Here is a 21,574-nt window from a genome sequence, read left to right on the forward strand (position 1 = left end):
GTAGCCTTCTTACGACATAAAAATTCAGCAGAATTCCAATGTTAGTTTTTGAAAATCAATTTTGAAGTAATATCATTTTCTTGCTGAATATTTTTCAGATTATTAAAAAATGTTTAGTATTCATTTCTTATTTATTAAGCAAATAACTTACTTTAATGTTCGGAAGTACGAAGTCGCCGTGATTCTGAGACAAATCCAAATGGAATGTTTTACCAAAACCAGTAAACTCATACTGTGGATGCGGATCCCAAATAGCGGCGGTTCTGCCACGAAAATGCCCCGAGTGATGGTTGTCTTCCTCTGAAACAGAACAAAAAGTAGTATTGAAGTGTGGATGAACAACTTAACTTAGCTGAGAGCTCAAATCGTGAGCTTCTTGGCAAATGTATATTTATACATCATGTATTCACTCACTTAAGTATTTCGTCGTTTCTTTTTATGTGCGGACTCGGTTTTAAAATTCCTTTCTTCCTGATCATAATTTATTCATTTTTAAGGGAGTGCCATAAAAGATTACCCTTGAACAACAAATAAATTTTCCTTCTAGCAGAGGAAAAGAAAGAAAAAGAGTGATAAGGAAATAATAATCAAAATATTTAAAATCTGCTTGTCATAGGTTGACGGTTACGGGTTCTTTAGATTTATATCGACTGATCTGCAGCCTTTTGGTGATGTACGGAAGTTAGATTAGACTGCAACATCCTTCCCAAATGGGTTCATCCAGGTCGCAGATATCTCTCCAAGACTGTTTCACCACTATAAGGTTTTAAACGCTAGACTGAACAATTAATTGTCTAGAACTGACTTTCTTTCGGTTCACACAAAACTCAGTAAATTTTAAACAGCTGTAAAATACATTTTCAAATAGTATTGTAAAGTAAAATTCCTAATCCATTTTACGAGCAGTTAGTTTTCAAGAAAAAAAATCCATATTAGAGCTACAGTCATACTCTCTGCTATTTTGATTAATATGTTTTTAAAAATCAGAGGAATCTTTGTAAATTTTCTTTCCTTCTTTTTTAAAATAAAACTCATTTTAGGAGACCAATGGTTTAATTAAAAAAGTTACTACATTCTAAATAGTTTTCCCCTTAAAGAAAAATTTTGCAATTAAAATTGTTTTATTCTTGATTTATAACATTCTTAAGGTAAATACCAACAATACATTGAATCCGGCTAATGGAGCAAAAGAGATTCCAGACTGGTTAGTAAATAGTATAAATTCTCATACATATAGGTTATCTAGAAGTAATAAGAGACTAACAACTAGTTGGACTGTGGTACCTCGCTGTAGAAATACCACCTAATGTTGAAAGTGTTTCTAATGGACATACTATGTATTCTTTATAAATATATAATTCATTTCAAACCAAGATTAGAAATAACTAAACTTCTTTAGATGATCCCTTATTTCTAATTATTTATTAGAAAATTTATTGTTGACCTATTATTTATTACCAATTATCTGAATCAAGAGAAATTCTATTCATTTTTTTTTAAAGTTTCATCTTTACAAGCCATTCTAAGTTTCGCTTTCTTAATTCTGTACGAATAGAGATAAGGATTATATTTGAGTCGGAAAACATTGAGAACATTTTGTGACTGGAGTATCACTTCCCTCATCTTTAAACAAATTATTTAAAGTGTTTCAATTTATTTCCCATAACCTTTCCTGCAGTAATTCAATAGAAGAATGATCTACCAAAGAATGAATTTTCCAGTTATTGCAGCTGTAATAAAATCAGCAGCCTTATCTTCGTAACTAACTGAGATGTTGTTTGAGCAGCTTCTTCTTTCGGCATTGAACAGAGAATCTAATGGGTTGGCAAATAAGTTCGTGCGGTTTTTATTTTGGTATAGATTCATTCTTTTTTTATTCTAGGCGCAAGCGCATAACTCGATTGTTCATTTGAAAGATTATGTTAAGCGTAACCTTTCTATGAATTTCGGTTTAACAAACATTATTACTATTGTGCTTGCTGCTTAGCTGTAAAGATGGAAGAAAATAAAGTGCATTTTCGTCATATTTTGCTCTAGTATTTCAAATAAAGCAAAGGAGCTGTAGAGGCTCATAAAAAGTTATTTTGTGTATAGGGTGATGATGCTTAAACAGAACTCGTATGCCAAAAGTGGTTTGCCAAATTCTGTTCTGGAGATTTTGACATAAATGATGCGCCCCGCTCCGGTCGCCCGACCGAGATTAATTCGGATGGTCGGTGAGAGAGATAGGAAGTTGCACTTAATATATCCTATACATGCGCCGAAAATCATTTGCGTCGGCTGGGATACGTTTCACGGCCCAATGTTTGGGTACCGCATGAAGTAACCGAGGTCAACTTAGCCACTCGCATATCCATTTGCGATTCGCTGCGGAAACGGCAAGAAAACAACCCGTTTTTAAAGCTGATGGTAACGGGAGATGAAAAATGGATCGTCTACGATAATGTACTAATGCGTAAAAAATCACTGCAGTGAGCTACCGCAAACAAAGCTCGAAGGTGGAATTGCATCCGAAGAAGATTATGCTCTCCTTATGGTGGGATTATAAAGGTATCATCTATTTCGAGTTGTTACCTTCAGGCAAAACAATTGATTCAACCGCATACTGTTTGCAGTTAACCAAATTGGATCATGCAATCCGCACAAAACGTCCAAAATTGGCAAATCGCAAAGGTGTCGTCTCCCATCACGACACCACCAGACCGCATACGTCAATAACCACTCGGAAAAACTGCTGGGATGTTTTGCCTCATCCTCTGTATTCACCGAGCCTGGCACCTTCTGATTATCATTTATTCTGATAGTTGCAGAACTCCATGAACGAAAAAACTTTCGATAATTAGAAAGAAGACTGCCAAAAAATATTTTGATTACGATAAGCCACAGACGTTCTGTTGTGAAGTTGGTGGAAAGGTGACTATCGATTAAAAGTGTTGAACGGAAAGTACAGGAAAATAATTTATAAAATATAAGGCAAAAATCAGAATCAGAAAGCGACATCGCATTTTCTATTCGGATATTGGCTGAATTATCCCTAACTTTCTCAAGGCTCTCGTGCAAAATTCAGAGTTTATAGAAACTGAAGTACGGTTCTTCAAATAATTTATCTTTAGTAAATAATTGCAGTTAGAATGCCGAAGGATTCCTAACTGCAATTATTATTTTGGCAGGTTTTTTTTTTTATTTAAAGAAAAGGACTTTTCCAATCTGTGGTAGTAACAGAAAATGTAATAAAGAATACAAACAGTTAAGGAGATACTATATTTTAATAAATGGATTTTAGATTAAAAATTTAGTTATTGTAGCTAGTAGAGTTATCTTGGATTTTACCCGTCGTAACATGCATGTTTTTTTTTCTGTATCCCTGACCGGTCGAAGAGAATTTGACTTCAACTTTGAGGAGGTGCAGTAAACATAATTCAAATCAAATTCTCTTCACCAAACTGATTAATTAATAAATCTGTAACAATGGATAAAAGTACAGGGATACCTAAAACATGCATGTTACGACGGATAAAATAAACCATCTTACTAACCGCATTTTCTTATTATTAACTGGAAGATCTCTCATATACTTACTGTGGTCATCTTCATAAGGATAGATGATATCCATGCGGTGTAACGGTATATGGCGTTTCTTCATTGGGATTACGTATTCCACATTAGATGCTTCTCTTTGTGTATTCGATTCTTCTTTACTTATTTTACCTGAAACAAAACATTTTTTTCTTCAGAAGCGTAAGCATTCCTTTTTTAAAATTAAGTATTCTATGAAATATGTTAATTTAGACCTGGGATAATTGCTGAAGAAGTTGCAGTATCAGATAGCTTTGAAAATAATCTGTAATTCCAGATTGCTTTTCAAAGAATAATCTTTTAATTTCATTTCCTCAGTCACTAAGAAGGATTATTTACAAGTTTCTGCCCTAGTAAAATTTTGAATCTTTGTTGGTTTTGCGTTTAAATATCTTGGAAGCAATTTACGGGGAAGTCTTCTTAAATAAGTAAGCTTGTCTACTAATGTACAAGGCTAATCTTGGAAGTTATCTTGGAATTAGAAGAACCAGTGGTGTACCAAACTTAACTACAAGAAGAAGTCCGCTACCTAAAGTGCCCCTAATTTGGTAGATGATGTTTAGACCACCAATAAACAAAGATTTTATTTCTGGCAATCCCAAGAACTATCGAATATTCATTCGAATTCATTTTTATTTTAGGTGTATCGATCCATTCGTAAGAAGTACTGGTTTTTTTGCTATTGAAAAATGGCCCTCATAAATTCATAAATCTATCTTTACTGGAAAAGTGAGCAGAATTGTGGCAAACAGATTTTCTTGGAGGCACCACTAAGTCAATGCTAATTCACAGACCAGCGAACTAATCTCTTGATGCTTAATTTGATTCAACTAGAAAAAGAAATCAGTCGTAACCATTTAGTTATCTGATTTTTAGCTAACACAGGAAAATGCCTCTTCAACGTTCCAACTTTATACATTTTGATAAGGTGCCCTGAGGGAAGTCTGTTTGTACAGGATAGAGAGGCGTCACCAGTACCTTTTTTGGGGGGAGATATCAGGTTTTGCCACTCCTTCGACCATCTATTTGCGGTTAGCGCTTTGAAGAAGCTAATATAACGAATCTGAACATTTTAAAATTATAGTAATAAACTCTTAAGTTATTTTGAGAACTTTGTAATAGAATCTAGATAAATTAATTACCTTTCCAAGAGGTGATTTAATATTACATTAAAAATGAATACATTTCTGAGCAATATTAATTATTATATTAAATACAACTCGATTGCAGAAATGTTACGTTGCTTTTCACAAGATTTCTATAACAGATTTTATTAGCGATAAATACTATTTTGCAATGGATACCTATTATTGAATTAATGCTACTGTCACATTTAATCCTTCTATGGCAACTAAATACTAAGTTAAGCTATTTAATACTTTAATCAAACTGTAAACTGTATTAATAATGAGGAAATACCTACATAAACTACGAATGATTATTCTGATAAATATAATTAAAAGTTCAACTGTACTGATATATTAAAGGAATAAATAAATACATGATTACACGTCGACCGTATAATCTTGCATAACTAATGTGTCCAGCATAGCAGCACATAGACGAGGCCAGCAACCTAGGAGCAGAGTCGTGTTAATTGGACAGTGGTTATTTATCTTAAAGATCGACATAACCCTGACCGCCGCGGCCTGTGAAATAGCACTGTCCATTTAGAGAATTTATTTCAATTAGCTTAGGGAATGTCCGCATTGCAAACCTACGGGAACAGTTAGTAAGGGTAAGTAGTATTTTTGATAATGTTAGAAAAATAATTAGAGTACGAGTATTCTAGTTCTGTAGAAGGTAGAGGAAAAGTAGTTGGATAAACTCCTAGAAACACCAGTACATTTGATTTTTTTTCCCCGGTTGGCGTGGATGCCTATGCATCCAACTTCCTGTACTGAGAAGAGGCAATGCGATAATATTCAAGGTAGCTCCTAAGAACCCACGAGCGAGGGCAGGATAATATGAGAATAATATTCTATGTACGAACTTTTAGTCACATTAAACGGAACGTTAAGTATTTCATGCTTCTATGCAAATCACAACTGAAGATATCTTACAAAATAATTTAAATAACACATCCAAAATTAATTGCATTGACGTGATCTTGACAACTAGAAAAAACAAACTCATAGGAGACGAGTTTAATTTAAAAAAAAAAATGATTAATTTTAAGTCCTACAAAACTTCGGTCAACTTTATCTGGGTAGAAATACAAATCAAGCATGCAAATCTGATATTTAAAGTAGAATAAAGTAATTAAGGGCTTAATAATTCTTACAAATACATACTTTCCTCACTGACTATGTGTTGAGGACGGATTTAATGAGAGAACCTAGGACATGCTTAGAAGAAAGGACATATTGGGAAGCAAGGGAAGCTTTACAAGGAAAGCCCCCCCCAAAAAAGGGTTCCAGTTAAATAATAAATATTTTATAAAAAAGAAAATAAAATGGATTAGAAGAGAAGTTATCACATTTTACAAATTTTAGTTTAGATTTCTATTTTTTGGTAAAGAGGAAAGTGCAGTTAGTTATTCTTACGAAACAAACAAAGTTTGTTTATTTTTTGACCAGGTTTCGTAGGAGTGTATATTTAAATTTCAGTTTAAATACCAGTGCAACTGGCCTGGTGTACGTTCCACAGACATTTTTTTTAGATTAGATATAATTAGTTCTTAGATTAAACAAGTTGGTTGTTACTAAAACTTAAAATCCTAATGTGTAATGGGTGAGTGAAAAAGAGTTTTATCGAATTTTTATGATAGTTTAAGATAAACCAGCAAAGTTATATTCTTTTTTGCTAATATAAGGTGCACTGCTTTTTTTGTAATACTTTTTGTATTATAAAATGTATTTTTATATCCTCCAATTTGCTGTAAGAAGGTTGAACCAGTCATTTGACGGAATATTGATGTACGAGGGTCGTTTGAAAAGTCCGTGCAAAAATAAAAACTACTTAATTTTTGGAGGTAAACCTTTTTTATTTTTCAACATAGTCTCCTTTTAGGCTTATACACTTCGTCCAACGCTGCTCTAGTTTGTTGATCCCTTCCGAATAATAGGATTTGTCCAAGTCTGAAAAATAGCCATTCGTTTCTGCAATCACCTCCTCGTTTGAATAAAATCTTTTTCCCGCCAGCCATTTCTTCATATTGGGGAACAAATAGTAGTCCGAGGGAGCCAAGTCTGGAGAATAGGGGGGATGTGAAACGAGTTGGAACCCTATTTCCATTAATTTTGCGACCACAACTGCTGAGGTGTGAGCTGGTGCGTTGTCGTGATGGAAAAGGACTTTTTTGTGGGCCAATCGTGGGCGTTTTTCTTGCAGCTCGGTTTTCAAACGGTCCAATAACGATGAATAATATGCACCTGTAATAGTTTTACCCTTTTCCAGATAGTCGATGAGGATTATTCCTTGCGAATCCCAAAAGACAGTCGCCATAATCTTTCCGGCCGAAGGAACGGTCTTCGCCTTTTTTGGCGCAGATTCCCGCTTGGTAACCCATTGTTTAGATTGTTCTTTGGTCTCAGGAGTGTAGTGATGTATCCATGTTTCATCCACAGTGACGAAACGACGCTTAAAGTCATGCGGATTCTTCTGAAACAGCTGCAAACCGTCCTTGCAACACTTCACACGATTTCGTTTTTGGTCAAGCGTGAAAAAATCACTCGACTTCCTCGATTCAAACGAATGCCAAACACAAAGAAATAGACCGATCTGGCTGAAACTTGGTGTGTGTTCTTCCAATAGATGCTACTAACTAAACATAACCTCGATACGCGCCAGTAGTGCTATCTCTCTGACTTTGCACGGACTTTTCAAACGACCCTCCTATTTTCATCTTTGGAAAAATTAATGCAAGTTTAAAATGAAATGTTTTTACCAAATTGAGGCCAGCAGAATGATTAAGTAGAAGTGAATGAACGATAATTTTTTTGTATAAGTCACTCTAGATAGATGGTAATTCATTTTCACATTCCGTATCTCTGTCCAAAAAGCGAATCACTGGTTTCTTGAGTAAATGGTGGATATTCAGTAACTCAAGTCAAATAATATTGTACGTAGTCTGGTAAGCTTACGAAGCACCAACCTAGAGTTCTGCAAGTAACACAAACTGCAGTGTATCGTACATAAACTTCTTGAGTTATAACAACTGATACCCCCGACCTGTACGGAGCTTGTCTCTTTTCATGAACTTACATATGCATTATTAATTTCAAATTAAAATCACCAAATAAAGGAAAACGGATGTGATGTAAATAGTTTAATCTCTCAAACAGGAAATTTAGAAGTAATAGTTTGTCTATAAAAAACAAAACTAGAGTTAGTATTGTTGCTTAATCCTGGGTTTTTAAGAAAAAAATTTGTTTCGGTTTATAAAAAATAGTAACTTCCTGTTATAAACTTAAGTAAAAATAATGAAGAATAAATTCTGTTTATTTGCATAATATAATCATGCAAATTTATATTTGTTAAATAAAGCCAATGTTAATATTTTAAATTCATAGTATTTAACAGAAGTTAAACTTTCTCCGTGAGTAGGATTTTTTTTATTCATTTGTGTTGAGAAGAAAATAATTTTAGAACCGAGGCGATGGATTTCTTTTAAATTGTTGAATCGTCGGCCCTAAAGAAATTTACCAATTCATCGCAACAACTGATAATTCATAGGTACGAGAATAAAGTATGTTTTTTATATGCTTCGAATGATGAACATTTATCTATCAGATAATTCCTTAGAATTACTGATTTTTTTAAATTAAAATTTCTTATCCTTTTGGAAAAAACGAAACGCAAAACACATTGAACGATTCGATATATGTTTGTCGAAAATTGAACTATAAGTTTAAGATAATTAATGAGATTAAGAATGCAGTAGAGTAAGATAATATCGTTCTTAAGTTTAAGTAGATACGCAGAATCCAGAGATAACTAATGATAGTAAAATCTTATTTATTAGTAATCTTTATTAATTTTTCTAGTAACTAATTGATTTAACATGTTCGGAAATTAAGATTTGACAAGAAATTAGTTGAAATAATAAGCTTGCCGGAAGAAAGAGCTGTTCTTAATTATGAACATGTTAGATCTCCGGAGCGCGGATAGTTATTTGGATATAGCGAGTGTGTAGGTGATGAACGTGACCGGTTTCTTCGTTTTTCTTCTGACCGGTTTCGGATCTTCATCCATATAGGATTCAAGTTTATCATGATTGTCTGAAACGCTGCTTCTAATTTTTTATGTAGCAGAGCGTATCACATTGAGTTGGCAGCTAACGTAGCATTAAAAAAGGATCAGCTATTTCTGCAATCTTGATAGATTTCTATTTAATTTAGTATCGGAAACTTCTCCTTCAATTGTAAAGATTATTCTCAGAGGCTACAATATGCCCATCGAGTTGTAGGTACATTAGAAATCGTCCATTCTGGTCATTCAAGAACTTCAGAGAAGACGCCATTTCTGTCAGGGAATTGCAGACACCAATATTTATTCAAGAAGGAGGAAAAGTGATGCTGATTTGATTGACATTATATTTATATTTCATGTTAATAAGTTGTCAATCTGACAATTTTTATTTTAGTGATTTATTTTTTATTTTTGTAAAAATCCTGTAAAAACAAAAGGTGAAGTAATTGCTTAGTTTTTTCAGGAGGGCTTTACGTCTAATTTGGTGCCCTGGGCGGAAGCGAAAGCAAACATACTCAACTGTTAATTCTTACATTAACCATGAAGGGCCAAAGACTAAACCAGGAATCGAACCCAGCATCACAATACATCTTAGTTTTACGGGTCTCTCCTCTTACCGCTCGGCTACCGTAGGGTCTATAATTAGTAGGTTTTGTTGCTTATAAATAAATTTTCTGACTTCTCATAAATATAACTGTCTATAAGTTTTCTATAAAAGAATAATAAGTAGATCGGAAGGACAAATATTTTTAAAATGAACACATATTATAAAATTTATTACATAATAGAAATTCGCTTAGTGATTAGCGGTTATGGCAATTGATGATGAAAAGGTCCTTGTAACGTTAATGAACTAGAAACAAATGCGAATAATTAAAACACAACAGATCATCATCTCACTCATCAGTTCTATTTTTAAATAAATAAATTAATGAAGAACTGACAGAAGTTGCGTGCAGCTACAAAGAAATAATTAAGGAAGCAAATAATCGAATTAGTAAGAGCTTATATTAAATTATTACAACAATAGTATTCAGTATGTGTAATATTAACGTTAATTTATAGTAGAAAAACTTAATAGAACATCAAATACAATGAACTCAAATAGACATTGAGTTGTTTGTTATTCTGCCCTTGACTTGTATGACTTATGAGGTAAATGTGAGAGAACGTTGCTTTATTCTTGTTTGAATAATATATTTTTTTCTCTTCAAATATTCTTAACGTGGTGTTGAAATGTACGTTTCTTAAATACATTATTTATAAATAGACTGCACTCAATATAGCACATCTTAATTAAGCTGATGATGAAAAGATGTTGGTCATCCAAAGTTGACTCCTCTACTGTGTTGATTTAATTTTAGAATTCTAACTAAATAGAAGTAGATTAGATAAGATTGGATTAACAACTAGATTTACACCAAATAACAGCCTTTACCCAATGCTATTGTGGCTCCCAAAAGTGCTTTAATAGAATGTTTGCGCCTATAAATTATGAGATGTGTTTGAGATTTATGAGGTAGAAGTTTGCCTATAGGTTAGCATTCTTAATCCATTCCTGCAGACCTCTGCTTCTATTGTTTGAGTGTTTGGATTAGGATTGGGTTTAATGTATGGATCCCTGAAGAATCGCAGAATTTTTATCGTTTTAAGTAACGCGGTTTTCGTGGTTGCAAAATAAATTGTTTATGTAATCCATTTCTGTCACAGAATTATTCGAACATTACATCCACATTCAACATTGATTTGAATAGCATCAGCTAAAGTTCTAAGTGTAAAAGATCTTCTGCATGCACCCCAAGTAAAAGTCATAAATTGAATCTCCAACTACCTATCCTGGGGCTATGTTAATTCAAAAACAAGGCAAAGCGTCACCCTTGCCGGAGGTCTTTATTAATTTTGATTGATATCGATAGCAGAGCATGACACACGAAGCATTCTCCTTCAGACATCTTTTAACTTAATCGTAAAGCCGCATTGAAATCAAAAAAATATTTAGATGAATGATGATTTAGTATGCTTGTCAATATAAATGAACGGTTCAGAAGTTTAAACAATTGAGAAATACTGAAAAGCACTTCCTCTTGAAAGTATTGGGGTTCCTCATTAATATCTTTGTTTCAAGAATTTGGATTGCCAAAAGTACAAAGTGAAGGCTTCACATCCTGAAGTAGAACCAAATATCTGCCTTATTTTAAATAAATGTCAATAAATATCTGGGAAGAGCTGCTTGCCCCATTTTGCATTCAACTTTTGCTCATCACATTTATTACATGCATATTTGTAAATATGTATTAATTTTATTTTTTTTTAAAAAAAACCTAATTATATTTAAACATTATAAATTTTAATAAAGTATTAATGGAACTGTTTTAAACATTCCCCACATATTTGAATTAAATAAAATATCTTGCCTAATAGATTTTCAATAAAAGTACGAGAATCACTGTAGAAAAGAAATTAAACTAAAATACATGCTGCTGAAGTGCATTTGATGTTTTTGGACAGTTTTACTTTTGCGAAAAATGATACACTAACTACTTAAAATCCTCTCTAAAAATTTAATTTTTAATATAATTATCTTACTTTTTAAAAAGTTTGGCAAAGCAAATTATTTTTTCGATGAAATTATAAGGACGACACAAATTTTTTAATTGGTTTGTTTGAATTGTTATTATAAAGTAATGGATTCGGGAAAGATGATCAATTTTTGTTTTAAAATTAAATTTATACGAGATATCTCAATTTCTGGCCGAGGTGTCCTAACTACCAAATTAGACATATAAGAAAGGGCTGGAGGAATGGCTGGAAAAATACGGTATATTTTGGTACCTCTCCGCTGATTTCGGCCTAGATGCCGAAGTAACCAATGATTTTTGGAATTTACTTAGTTATTTCGCAGCCGACAGAAGTTTGATTTCATAGAAAAATTTTCTTAGTCGGCCAAAATTGCGTACAAATTAAGGAAGTAACAGAAGACACAGCGAATATGGTTTGACAGAATTCGTTCCATAGTTTCCATAAAATACTTGATATTTTATTAGATTTTGCAGGAACTCATTCAAGTCTTTTATGGATGTAGCAACTGTCCAATGCAATGGTATAGCTTCTTCAAATTGATCATGCTTCCCATCTTTGGTTACACTGTGCTTTCACATTCTTCAAAATTTGTTAAGTGCTTACAATTACATTTAACTTTCGTCTATTATTGTTTTAGTAAATGTTTTGTAACACTCAAAACGGAATCCACAACTGCATTTCGACTCGTAAAAAAACATTGAATTTCCTTCCCATGTGTTAATTGCTTTACAATCGCATTCGTCTCGCAAAATAAGTTACATGTCGATACATTTTTGTTGGCAAATAATTGTGCTGTAGTCCCTTAATGTATTTTAGGGCATGATTATTAATTACAAACACTTGAAAAAAATCCACACAAATATATATCTGTTTTTCCCTATTTTGAATGGAGCTTCTTTATATTGGTTTAGTACGAAGTTAGTAAAATGACTTAAAATCTTTTTGTTACGTTTCTCGGTTAGTAACATTTTTTTTTATTGTAACTGCTCTTAGTGTACATAACCTAACACCTGTATGGCCATATTTCCATGAGTTAGTCCCTGATCACTCTCATCATCGTTTCCAGGGGTTCACTTATGCTCTATGGACATGTTTCTGGGCGGAGGTAGTGGCGTTGTCTTGTAACATAAGAGGAAGATCCTCAATTTAGATCCCCCTAGTAACTCCATTTTTACTTGTTAACAGTAAAGAATGTGCTTCCAACTCGTCCATAACCACGTAATTCGGTAAGCCTTAATAATATCTCAAAGTCCTTACTGTATCAAGTAGAATTACCTATTATTTACTTTAAAAACTCTCAATTAATTGTTGATAATTTATATATATCTTTGTTATGAAAAAAAAACAAAACTTTGGCTCAGTAACAGAAATGTTAGAAACTGTGTAAGCATTGAACAAATTTAAAGTGGACGCAGAAGTGATGAAAATAGACAATCACAGCTCATTGTATCGATGAAAGGGGTGCAAGAGTAATTCAGATCATCGATACATGTCTATTCCCAATAAATAATTTTATCGAGCTCTAGCAATAACCATTCAGTGTACCCGGTTAGTTCCTACAATATTCACATTAACTCTCTCAGTGTTTCTCCGGAGCTTTTAGAATATAATCGTCAAACCAGGATCATTGTACTGCTTCCTCATATTTTCTTAAAATTTACCAAATTTAATGATACAAAAACCTTTTTTTGGAATACTGAATTTTCTGGGCTTCATTAGACGCAATTTCCAAATTAGATCCTTTAAGGAGTTTGTTCGTCAAGACAGAAATTAGTTTAGATGCGCCAGGAGATATTGAACCATACTTATGCCAGAAGACACCCTTTAGAATTCTATTCATGGATTAATAATGAAAATTTTATCTATCAAAGACAAATGCCCTTAATTATACCGACAGTGAAAATTAAACCAGCTAACAATTCTGATATACAATGATTTCTTATTACATTGAATTCTTCCTCTACTTCACTTATCTTCTAGGTATACTCTAAAGGAAAAAACTTGGTTTTTATAGGGGAGAATTCTTTTACCGTCACCACGCTTCATAGAAAACTTCAGACCAATGAAGCAAATTTTATTGATCAAAAGTAAATGCCAACAAATATACCGATAGCTGGGAAATTGCCAAGCCCTAAACTGTTTATGTTCATCTCAAGCGTTGAAAGATCTATTTGTCAACTTTGCCAGTCTTTTTTATTTATTCGAGCGTTTGTAACGCTATAATAAAATTGATATGATTACAAAATCAAAAACACGTGGCTACACACTAAAACTGTATTGTAATAACAAACATGCGTGCTCGAAACTAGATTACAATAAAACTGTGTAAAACACCGACAGTCAAAAAACAACAAACCACTTAATTTGAAAAAAATAAACTTTTTAAATGATACAAATCAAATGGCCTGTTATGTGTTTCGATTAGCTTGTCAGATCTTACTACGTATTTCAAATTTCTATGAATATGTTTAATGATCGTTCAACGACAATTTTCCTAAAAAATATGTCTAAAAAAAAAGGCTGAGACTGCGGCGATTTCAACTTTATCTGACCTATTTTATTAGAAGCAATGTTTATTTAAAACTTAATCACAAGAAGATATTGCACAATTTCAAATCGGTAGCGAAGAAAACCATTCGAATAAAGAACATCATGGAGGCATTTGGTCATACATTACTTAGGCATAGGGATAGTAGTAAATGTAGCGTGGATCAATGAGGCAAATTTCATCGATCAAAACTAAATGCCGTCAAAAAACATACCGACATCTGATATAATGAAATCAAGAGAAAGAGCAAGGCTCATAGAAAAACAATAGTAGTTGTATTTAATCTTCTTTAATTTTGATGATAATGAAAAGGAAGAACAATCAGTAAATCATAATTAATGATAGAACCGATACAAATTTGTATTTATTCCGGCGATGGTTTCACAAATTTGAAAAGTGAACGAATAATTCTCAAAAGTTGTTAAATTGCAATAAGACATTAACAGTTCTGGAATATGCAGTTACTTCTTTTCATACGTGAACATTTTTGGTAATTTTTTAAGTGCCAAATTTCTTTTGGAAGAACACTGGTTTACTAATTATTATTTTTTAAAGCATATATTTATGGTTTTATTTTTATTTTCATTATAATTTTTGACGTTATTTTCATTCTAAGTAAATAAAATAAAAGCTTCAGCCAGTTTGTAGTTGTCAGTTTTGGTTGCCGATTATAAGATCAAGCCGATGAAATTGTAGATAATAATTTGAAATTGCAACTAGATTTTACTTAACTTTCTTTTAATTGTATTTTGACTCTCTCAGTTAATGTGTGGAAATAATTTACAGTACTTCAGACTTTTGATGATTAATTACGTATAAACAGTACTTGAAACTTCTTAAATTCTTCTTAATAAATGTTGTTTCATCATCTAATATTTTTAGGATATTTTTTAATCGTTTAAGTTCACAATAAGGCTATCAAATTTTTCTTTTTAGCGGTTTTACCTAATTTGAAATTTCTTGTAAGTTCTAAGACATTTCAATAAAAGAGTTCATGAAGTTGTTCAAGACACATGAACGAATTTTCTTATTAGATTGCCATTCTGCATCAACTTCATGGGTGGACTTTGCCACTAAATCCTCAGTGAGAGTACATCAATCAAGGATTTATGTGATAACAGTTCGCTTGCATTGAATACCAATTTTCTTATTCGATTTTAAAAGTTGAAAAACTGTTTCGCCAGTATTCATTCTGTGGCTTATTATTCCAATAAATGTCATTAAAAGTTTAAGATAAAAGACTAGGTGTATCATAAATAAGGAATTGAGTATTTTTACATGTACCATTGTTTCTCACAATAGAATGCAATTCTATTCTGTAAATACAATTCTAAGCAAGCGAACTGTTTTCACATAATGCTTGATTGAATCACACTCACTGAGGATTTAATAGCAAAGTCCACGGGTTAATGCCAGTGATAGGTCTTCGATGTGTATTGTTTAGTAAAGTTTTTTTTATTATTATTATTATTATAGAAGTTCATTGTAGCCAAGCCAGCCCATTGTTTTCGCGTGATAGGTGGCTTGCTTAAAGAGATTGATTTGGTATTTGTAACTGCTTCCCTTGATTTTGCATTTTAGTTTTGTAATGGAGGAACAGGTTAAAAAATATATCCTTATATATTATGTAAATTTTATTTAGCTTCTTACGCAGTTAAATCTATTTTACAAACATATTTCTTTGTTACAAAAAGACGTTTGGAAGTATGATTGCAGTAAAGTTTTGATCATTCACCCAAGAATTGAAACTAAAGCTAAACGTTTAGGAATGAAAGGTAGGATTAGTTTTTGGTTTTATAATTTAAAGTACGTGATAATGACCAACAATTAATTGAACTCGTTACAGACTGTCCAACACCGATCTAGTGATGTAAAGGCGAAATCTAAGAGGAGGCTGGTTGAGAGATTTTTGCTTTTATTTTTATTATAATATTCGACTGATTCAATCAAATTTAGGCTGCTGAAGACAAAAATTGAGAAAAAAAAAGGCAATTATTTAAGCTCCAAGATAATGTAAGTTAAAAAGTTTAAAAAAAAAAGTTTATTGATTTAATTATAAATAAATTACAGTTTCCTTCCATAATCTTTTTATTATTTTATCCATAAATGGCGAAGTGAAGAACAAAATGTGATCTTTTAAAACTAAGTGCAACTCATTTTCATCATAGTCATAAAAAATTTTATGTTTATCCTAGAAACTTTAAATAGACGTTGGAGTTTACAATATTAAAATTTAGCCTAGTAAAGCAATTTGGGAACTCACAGTTACTGGGAATCTCTTCCGTTTCATTAATGTTGTGAAAGTCGTAAAAGTTATTTTATTTACAGTTTGAATAGCGGAATATCTAACTTAAAGGTAATGACTTTGTTGGTTCTCTTTTAACTGAAATTACTTAAACAATATTAAAAGTCATTTTATAAATGGTACATGAATGAAATATGTATTATTAGTGAATATTATGTATCAATATAAAAACATAAATAACTGTTATTGAAGTTAAAATATCTTATTCTAAGTTTACAAAAAATAATTAATCCATTGGCACTTCTAAATTAAAGGATTTTAATTTGAGAAGAGTATTGTTTATTGCTTTTGGTGACTTATTTATTGGTCCAGAACGAAGGGAGGATGTATTTAGGAGGATATAAGCAGACAGAACAGAAGACACACCAACCTTACATACAAGAATGTAAAAAATATATTATTAATTGTTGATAGCGTAAGCCCTGAAGATATCCTAGTCCCTAGGAGGTCTATAAAGCTAGGCGAAAAATAAAAAAATAATTACTGAAATTGACAATATTCTTTCTTCCTTTTAGATTATAATTTCATTGGTTCCCTCTGACTTGAACTAAAGAATTCTTCGTTGAGTTACAGACTTACCTAAGCTATAATTATCGAAGTTAAAGTAATTTCGGTTATGGAGAACTTTCCTCTTAAGCATGATTATTCTTTTTTATGAATTAGTTTTCCGTATTTGACCTTTCTTTAGCCTCAAAATGCTCAACAATGTCAGCTCTTTCTGCTGAAGTGCCTCTGTTAACGTATTGTACATGATTCTGCACTGATGTATGTGATTGTTCTGCCACCACTGTTGCTTCTAGTTCGATTTGGAATATAAAATGATAACTGCAGGATCACTGTTATATCTGAAGATCAGCTACTCTCATTTTTCCATTGTTGAAGGCCCAAATAAGTTATTTTTTTCTTTAAGGCGTGATATTGTAGTTTAAGACTCTTAACGTCTGAAGTCATTGGCGCCCGAAGATTTCTTTGAGCACTGCTGAACTCTAGAGGACAGTGTCTCTGGTTAAACACTTCATAATGGGACAATGAGCTGTAGAGGCTCCTAAGAAATACATTATTATGCATAGTCTTAGGCGCGTTTACTCCTTAGGTTATTGGCACCCGGAGCTTTTTTTATTGCACAGCCGGGCCTCCGGACCGAGTTCATTCTCTAGTTACAGACATAACCAGTCCATCACCGGACAGTGAGCTATAAAGCAGTTCCTAGGATGAGAAAATCTAAGAGCCAGCAGCTGGATTCGAACCCAGGAATCCAATACTCATACCACACAGCTGATCTCTTTCGTCGAAGTCATTATTATTATTATTTAAAAGGTTTTCCAAGAGCGCAGAATCTAATAAGACAACACTTCTTGCTCTATCAGAAAAACAAATTCTTCAAGAAACTTCCAAAAGCCAATACCCAAAATAACGTTCAACATTTGGACATACTAAAGTTTCAAAATTTCCTGGAAATAAAACTCCCAACCTGAGGAACATTCCAGTGCCAATTACTGCTTATCGAATTCCCTTATTTTCTAAAATTTAATTTCCCATTGCAGTTAAGATTCTGTATATGCAGTAATACTAAATTTTCTTATAAAATTATTGGGTTACTACCTTGAAATCTAGATTAAAAAATTGGAAAATTAGACTGATATCGCTAAACATTTATAATAATTTCTTGACGTTCTAATCATTTATATATTTTTTAAATCTCATGTTAAAAGAATTCTCTCTAAAATAGGTAGCCAATAATTTTGTTATATTTTTAAAAGATAATAAATTAGTTTAACTTTCATTCATAAATGTTATTCATTCATAAAGAGACTGGATGTGCTAGTTAGCGAGCTGTAAGAGTAGTAGTGTTATGATGGACACGCCTCCAAACTAATTTGGAGTGAAGTAATAGTACGCGCTGGTTGTTAGATAACAAACACATGTGATTACTACCTCTCCAAATATAAATTGCAATGGATTTAACTTGTCTTTTTTCTACTCCCTGACGGCTCAGTGTAACATGATAATTGAAACTGAAGCTTGTTATTTATCGGCCCACAATAATTATTTATTATCAATTAACATCTACTACCTACATGGGATATCAATGAAATATTGTTAAAAAAATATATAATAATAATAATTTGTAGAACAACTGTATTTTGGAGTCATTTATTTTGTTTTTAGATCTCCGCATCTAACTCATTATATCAACCTAAAATTAGTACAAATCCAGGCAATCCTGAAGAAAAGAAGTCAAGTTGGTTCCGACATCTTTGGAAATGGTCTGCCTCGATGAGCATATTAAAATAACTTAGCAGGAACGAATCCATGGAGAAGACCTTGATCATCTTCGGAAAAAAGTGTGAGAAATGATTTTCGAGGTTGAAGGCTGTTGTCGAAGAGCTGATATCGATCGGACAACTGGACCCAAGTTAAGTAGAAAGGCACATTGCTGGGTTGTTGACTACACCCCAAAGATCCTGCAGATGTGAAACATTGCATTAAAAAAAATTGTATACTCTACATTTTGGCTACTTGTTTCCAGCACCATCTCAAGAGTTGGCTGTGTTTATTAAAACTGTGTACCAATAGAAGCTCTCCAAGTTTGATGCAGGATGCTATACGAAACGTTGAGCCGTAGTACAAAAATATTTAATCTGTTTTCTCTGCCAATTGCCTCCTTACAGGAATCTGCTGCCGTTCCCATTTCTCAAATACATTAATACTTTTAATGCATTTTCGGAACCCTTAGAATATATAATTTCATATCTCTTCCATTAGAGATACATTTTAGTATTTGACTTGTTTAAAAGAAAGGCACTTAGGATATAATTAATAAAAGCGTTTTTTCAGACGTGTCTTTAGTTTAATTTGTTAATCGTAATTGGGAAGTGAAATTTCGGAAAACTGAAAATGTATGTCCTAAATTTATGGTTTCCTTTCTACGTGTTTATACTGAATTTTGGATCCTTAACGTAAATGTATGAGAACGTTCATGCTGAAATCCTTTCGTCCAGTCTCCCGCCTTCTCTGTCATGTGACGCTAAGATTTTCTTGAGGACTGAAGATCATCAACATAATCATTGATATTTTATACAGAGCTATTGCTGGATATAAACACGTACCATTTATGTTACATCATCACTATCACTTACTGTATATTTTTATATCCAGATTGTAGATTAATAAATAAATGAGATCTAGCTGGTCGACTCTCTTGCGCTCCCTACTGGAATTGGTCTGATGTTTCTACATCTGTTTCTACAAAGCTGATGTTTCTACATCTGAGTACTGAGACTAAAAAACCATGCTGTTCACATGCCAGAGCATTTACCATTGCTAAAATTTATTTTCACTTAAGTTACCGTCTCCAAAAATGTTACACATCACTAACAATTCGGTAAGTGTTTTTCGATTTCATTTGTATAACTCTATTTAATTTTCATTTCAATCACTTGAAAAAATCTTTTCTTGAAAGCTTTAAATTTTAAAGTTCTTCTTTCTTTTCAAATATAATAATAAATTTGTGTACTTTTGAGCCCAACATTCTTCATAAACTGGTGCATCATTAGAGACTAGTTGATCATCGAGTACTTACTCCCTGCAAGCTCATCGCTTACCATTTGCTGTGGCTGCAGAGTTCATACATGTGAATTTGATATTAAGTGAAGTAAATGTGAAGCTTACATTATCACATGAATTTATCTGTATTATACGTCAAGGTAAACAAAAGGGAAATGATAACTAATTCTGTTTTCTTGGAGGAGATCATATTTAACATAACGCACGTCACACTGAGCTTAGTTTCAGGTGGTAAAAACCTAATTATAGGTTAATAACTTCAGTTATATAATATAATTTTTTGAACATTAAGCCGCCTCAGTTTCACTTTACTGCTGGCTTCAGGAAAATATCTCTCGGTACAAAAGGTAAGCTTCATTCGCCAAAAAAAAAAAAAAACAATTATTACTAACTGTTGTTATAAAAAAAATGCAGTTGGCGATTGAGTAAGTTACAAAAAAATTTACATGGTATGTAGTTTTAGGTTTGAAGCATATTTAATTTCTTATAACACAGTAATCTCATGGATATACGTTATTAAACAGTGTATTGTTGGATGATATTGTTTGGTTGTGAATAACGACACAATATTATTTAATGTGGAAGTGAACAAACTGAATTCTGTGTATTTGTGAGTAGTGATAGTTAGTATGTTGGTTGCGTAGGTAGTATTATTACTAAAAGCAGGCGAGGTAGAAGAGCTGTAATCATGTGTGGTGAAGTTGGTATTCTAAGTCCAAGCAGAACTTCAGGTCTGCCCACGGACTTAGTCTCTAAACATCTTTTCTTTTTCTATTCGTGCCATTATAAAGTGTACTTTTACTGTCTATACAGATTGCATTTTCTTCTTTGTTTATGCACTTTTAATCAGATAGGTTTTCTAAATCCTTGTATCTTATTATTTAATTTATTTTTTATGTTTATGTGCATATGTAAATATTTATTCATGTTTTTTTATTAGATACATTCCACTAATACATTCAAACCTGTAGAAACGGACCGCAGAACAAAATAATAAAAAATAACGCACAAAAAGAAAGATTCCAAAAACTTCATAGGTAGCTATTATTTCAAACAACTTTTCATTACATATTAGAGAAAATTTTCAAAATAATTCAATACTACTCGACTCAGTTCATAATTTTTGCGTTGAACTTGCTTTTCTTCACTTGAAGATATTAGAGTTGATTAATTTTTTGTTACCTTGTAGTCGGTCAAAAGTTTCTGCGACGGCGGTCGTTTGAGCAGCTGCTTCGTCGCGATAGGCAGACGATCGAAGCTCTTTTTGAAATTTCAAATTTCTTTCAGAATTGTTATCTACTTTAAGTAAATCTTCCAATTTGCTGTAAAGCTGGATCCCTGCCATAAAGTCCGGATCTTCTTGTCTGTCTTCATGATCTGTTAAGTTATTGTTTATGGTTTTCCACCTTGATCATTTTCGCTGAAAGTGTTAAAACCTTCTCCGTTATGTGCTAGTGCGACGCTGATGATAACGTGGACGTGTTTTCGGTTACATTGCTATTGACGTCACATGTAGGCTTTCTAGCACGAATTCAAAGTGTGTTGTTTTATTTGAGCAATTGCTGTAGCAGCGTGGTTTATATATTAAGCAAGCCTAATGAAATTGGCTAATTCAATTGTTGAATCTTGATACATTTTCATATACTTCACAAAATCTGGTTAGACTGAACAGTTTGCGACTTTGCTTTCGTATTATATTTCATTATATAAATGACCATAGTTAATTAAAGGAAAGAACATTTGTCTTCACTGACAATGAATCAAAGTTGTTTAAAGTCGATTTATGCAATTCAAACACAGATACC

At 32.5% G+C, this 21,574-nt stretch overlaps 1 protein-coding gene and 1 long non-coding RNA gene across 5 annotated transcripts in view; one reads left to right on the forward strand and one right to left on the reverse strand.

Annotated features, from left to right (window-relative positions):
- Positions 1 to 21,574, reverse strand: part of AdamTS-A (ADAM metallopeptidase with thrombospondin type 1 motif A) — a 310,609-nt gene that overhangs the window by 105,774 nt on the left and 183,261 nt on the right. For 3 of the 4 annotated variants that reach the window (XM_074118275.1, XM_074118276.1, XM_074118274.1), the window contains exons 2-3: positions 3,580 to 3,708; positions 152 to 300 (exon numbers count right to left, since the gene is read on the reverse strand). In XM_074118275.1, coding sequence (XP_073974376.1) covers positions 152 to 300; positions 3,580 to 3,708 — 278 coding nt within the window. Of the gene's footprint in view, positions 1 to 151; positions 301 to 414; positions 811 to 3,579; positions 3,709 to 21,574 lie in introns of those variants that run through there. The other variant, XM_074118277.1, reaches the window with a different exon arrangement.
- LOC141449142 (uncharacterized) lies at positions 14,994 to 20,069 on the forward strand. The gene is made up of 4 exons (XR_012455353.1): positions 14,994 to 15,497; positions 15,592 to 15,672; positions 15,744 to 15,910; positions 18,372 to 20,069. It is a non-coding gene; the product is annotated as an uncharacterized lncRNA (long non-coding RNA).

This window comes from Rhodnius prolixus, unplaced genomic scaffold, assembly GCF_049639745.1.
Source record: "Rhodnius prolixus isolate KJV_2025 unplaced genomic scaffold, Rpr scaffold_2, whole genome shotgun sequence".
In the NCBI taxonomy this organism is placed as follows: domain Eukaryota; kingdom Metazoa; phylum Arthropoda; class Insecta; order Hemiptera; family Reduviidae; genus Rhodnius; species Rhodnius prolixus.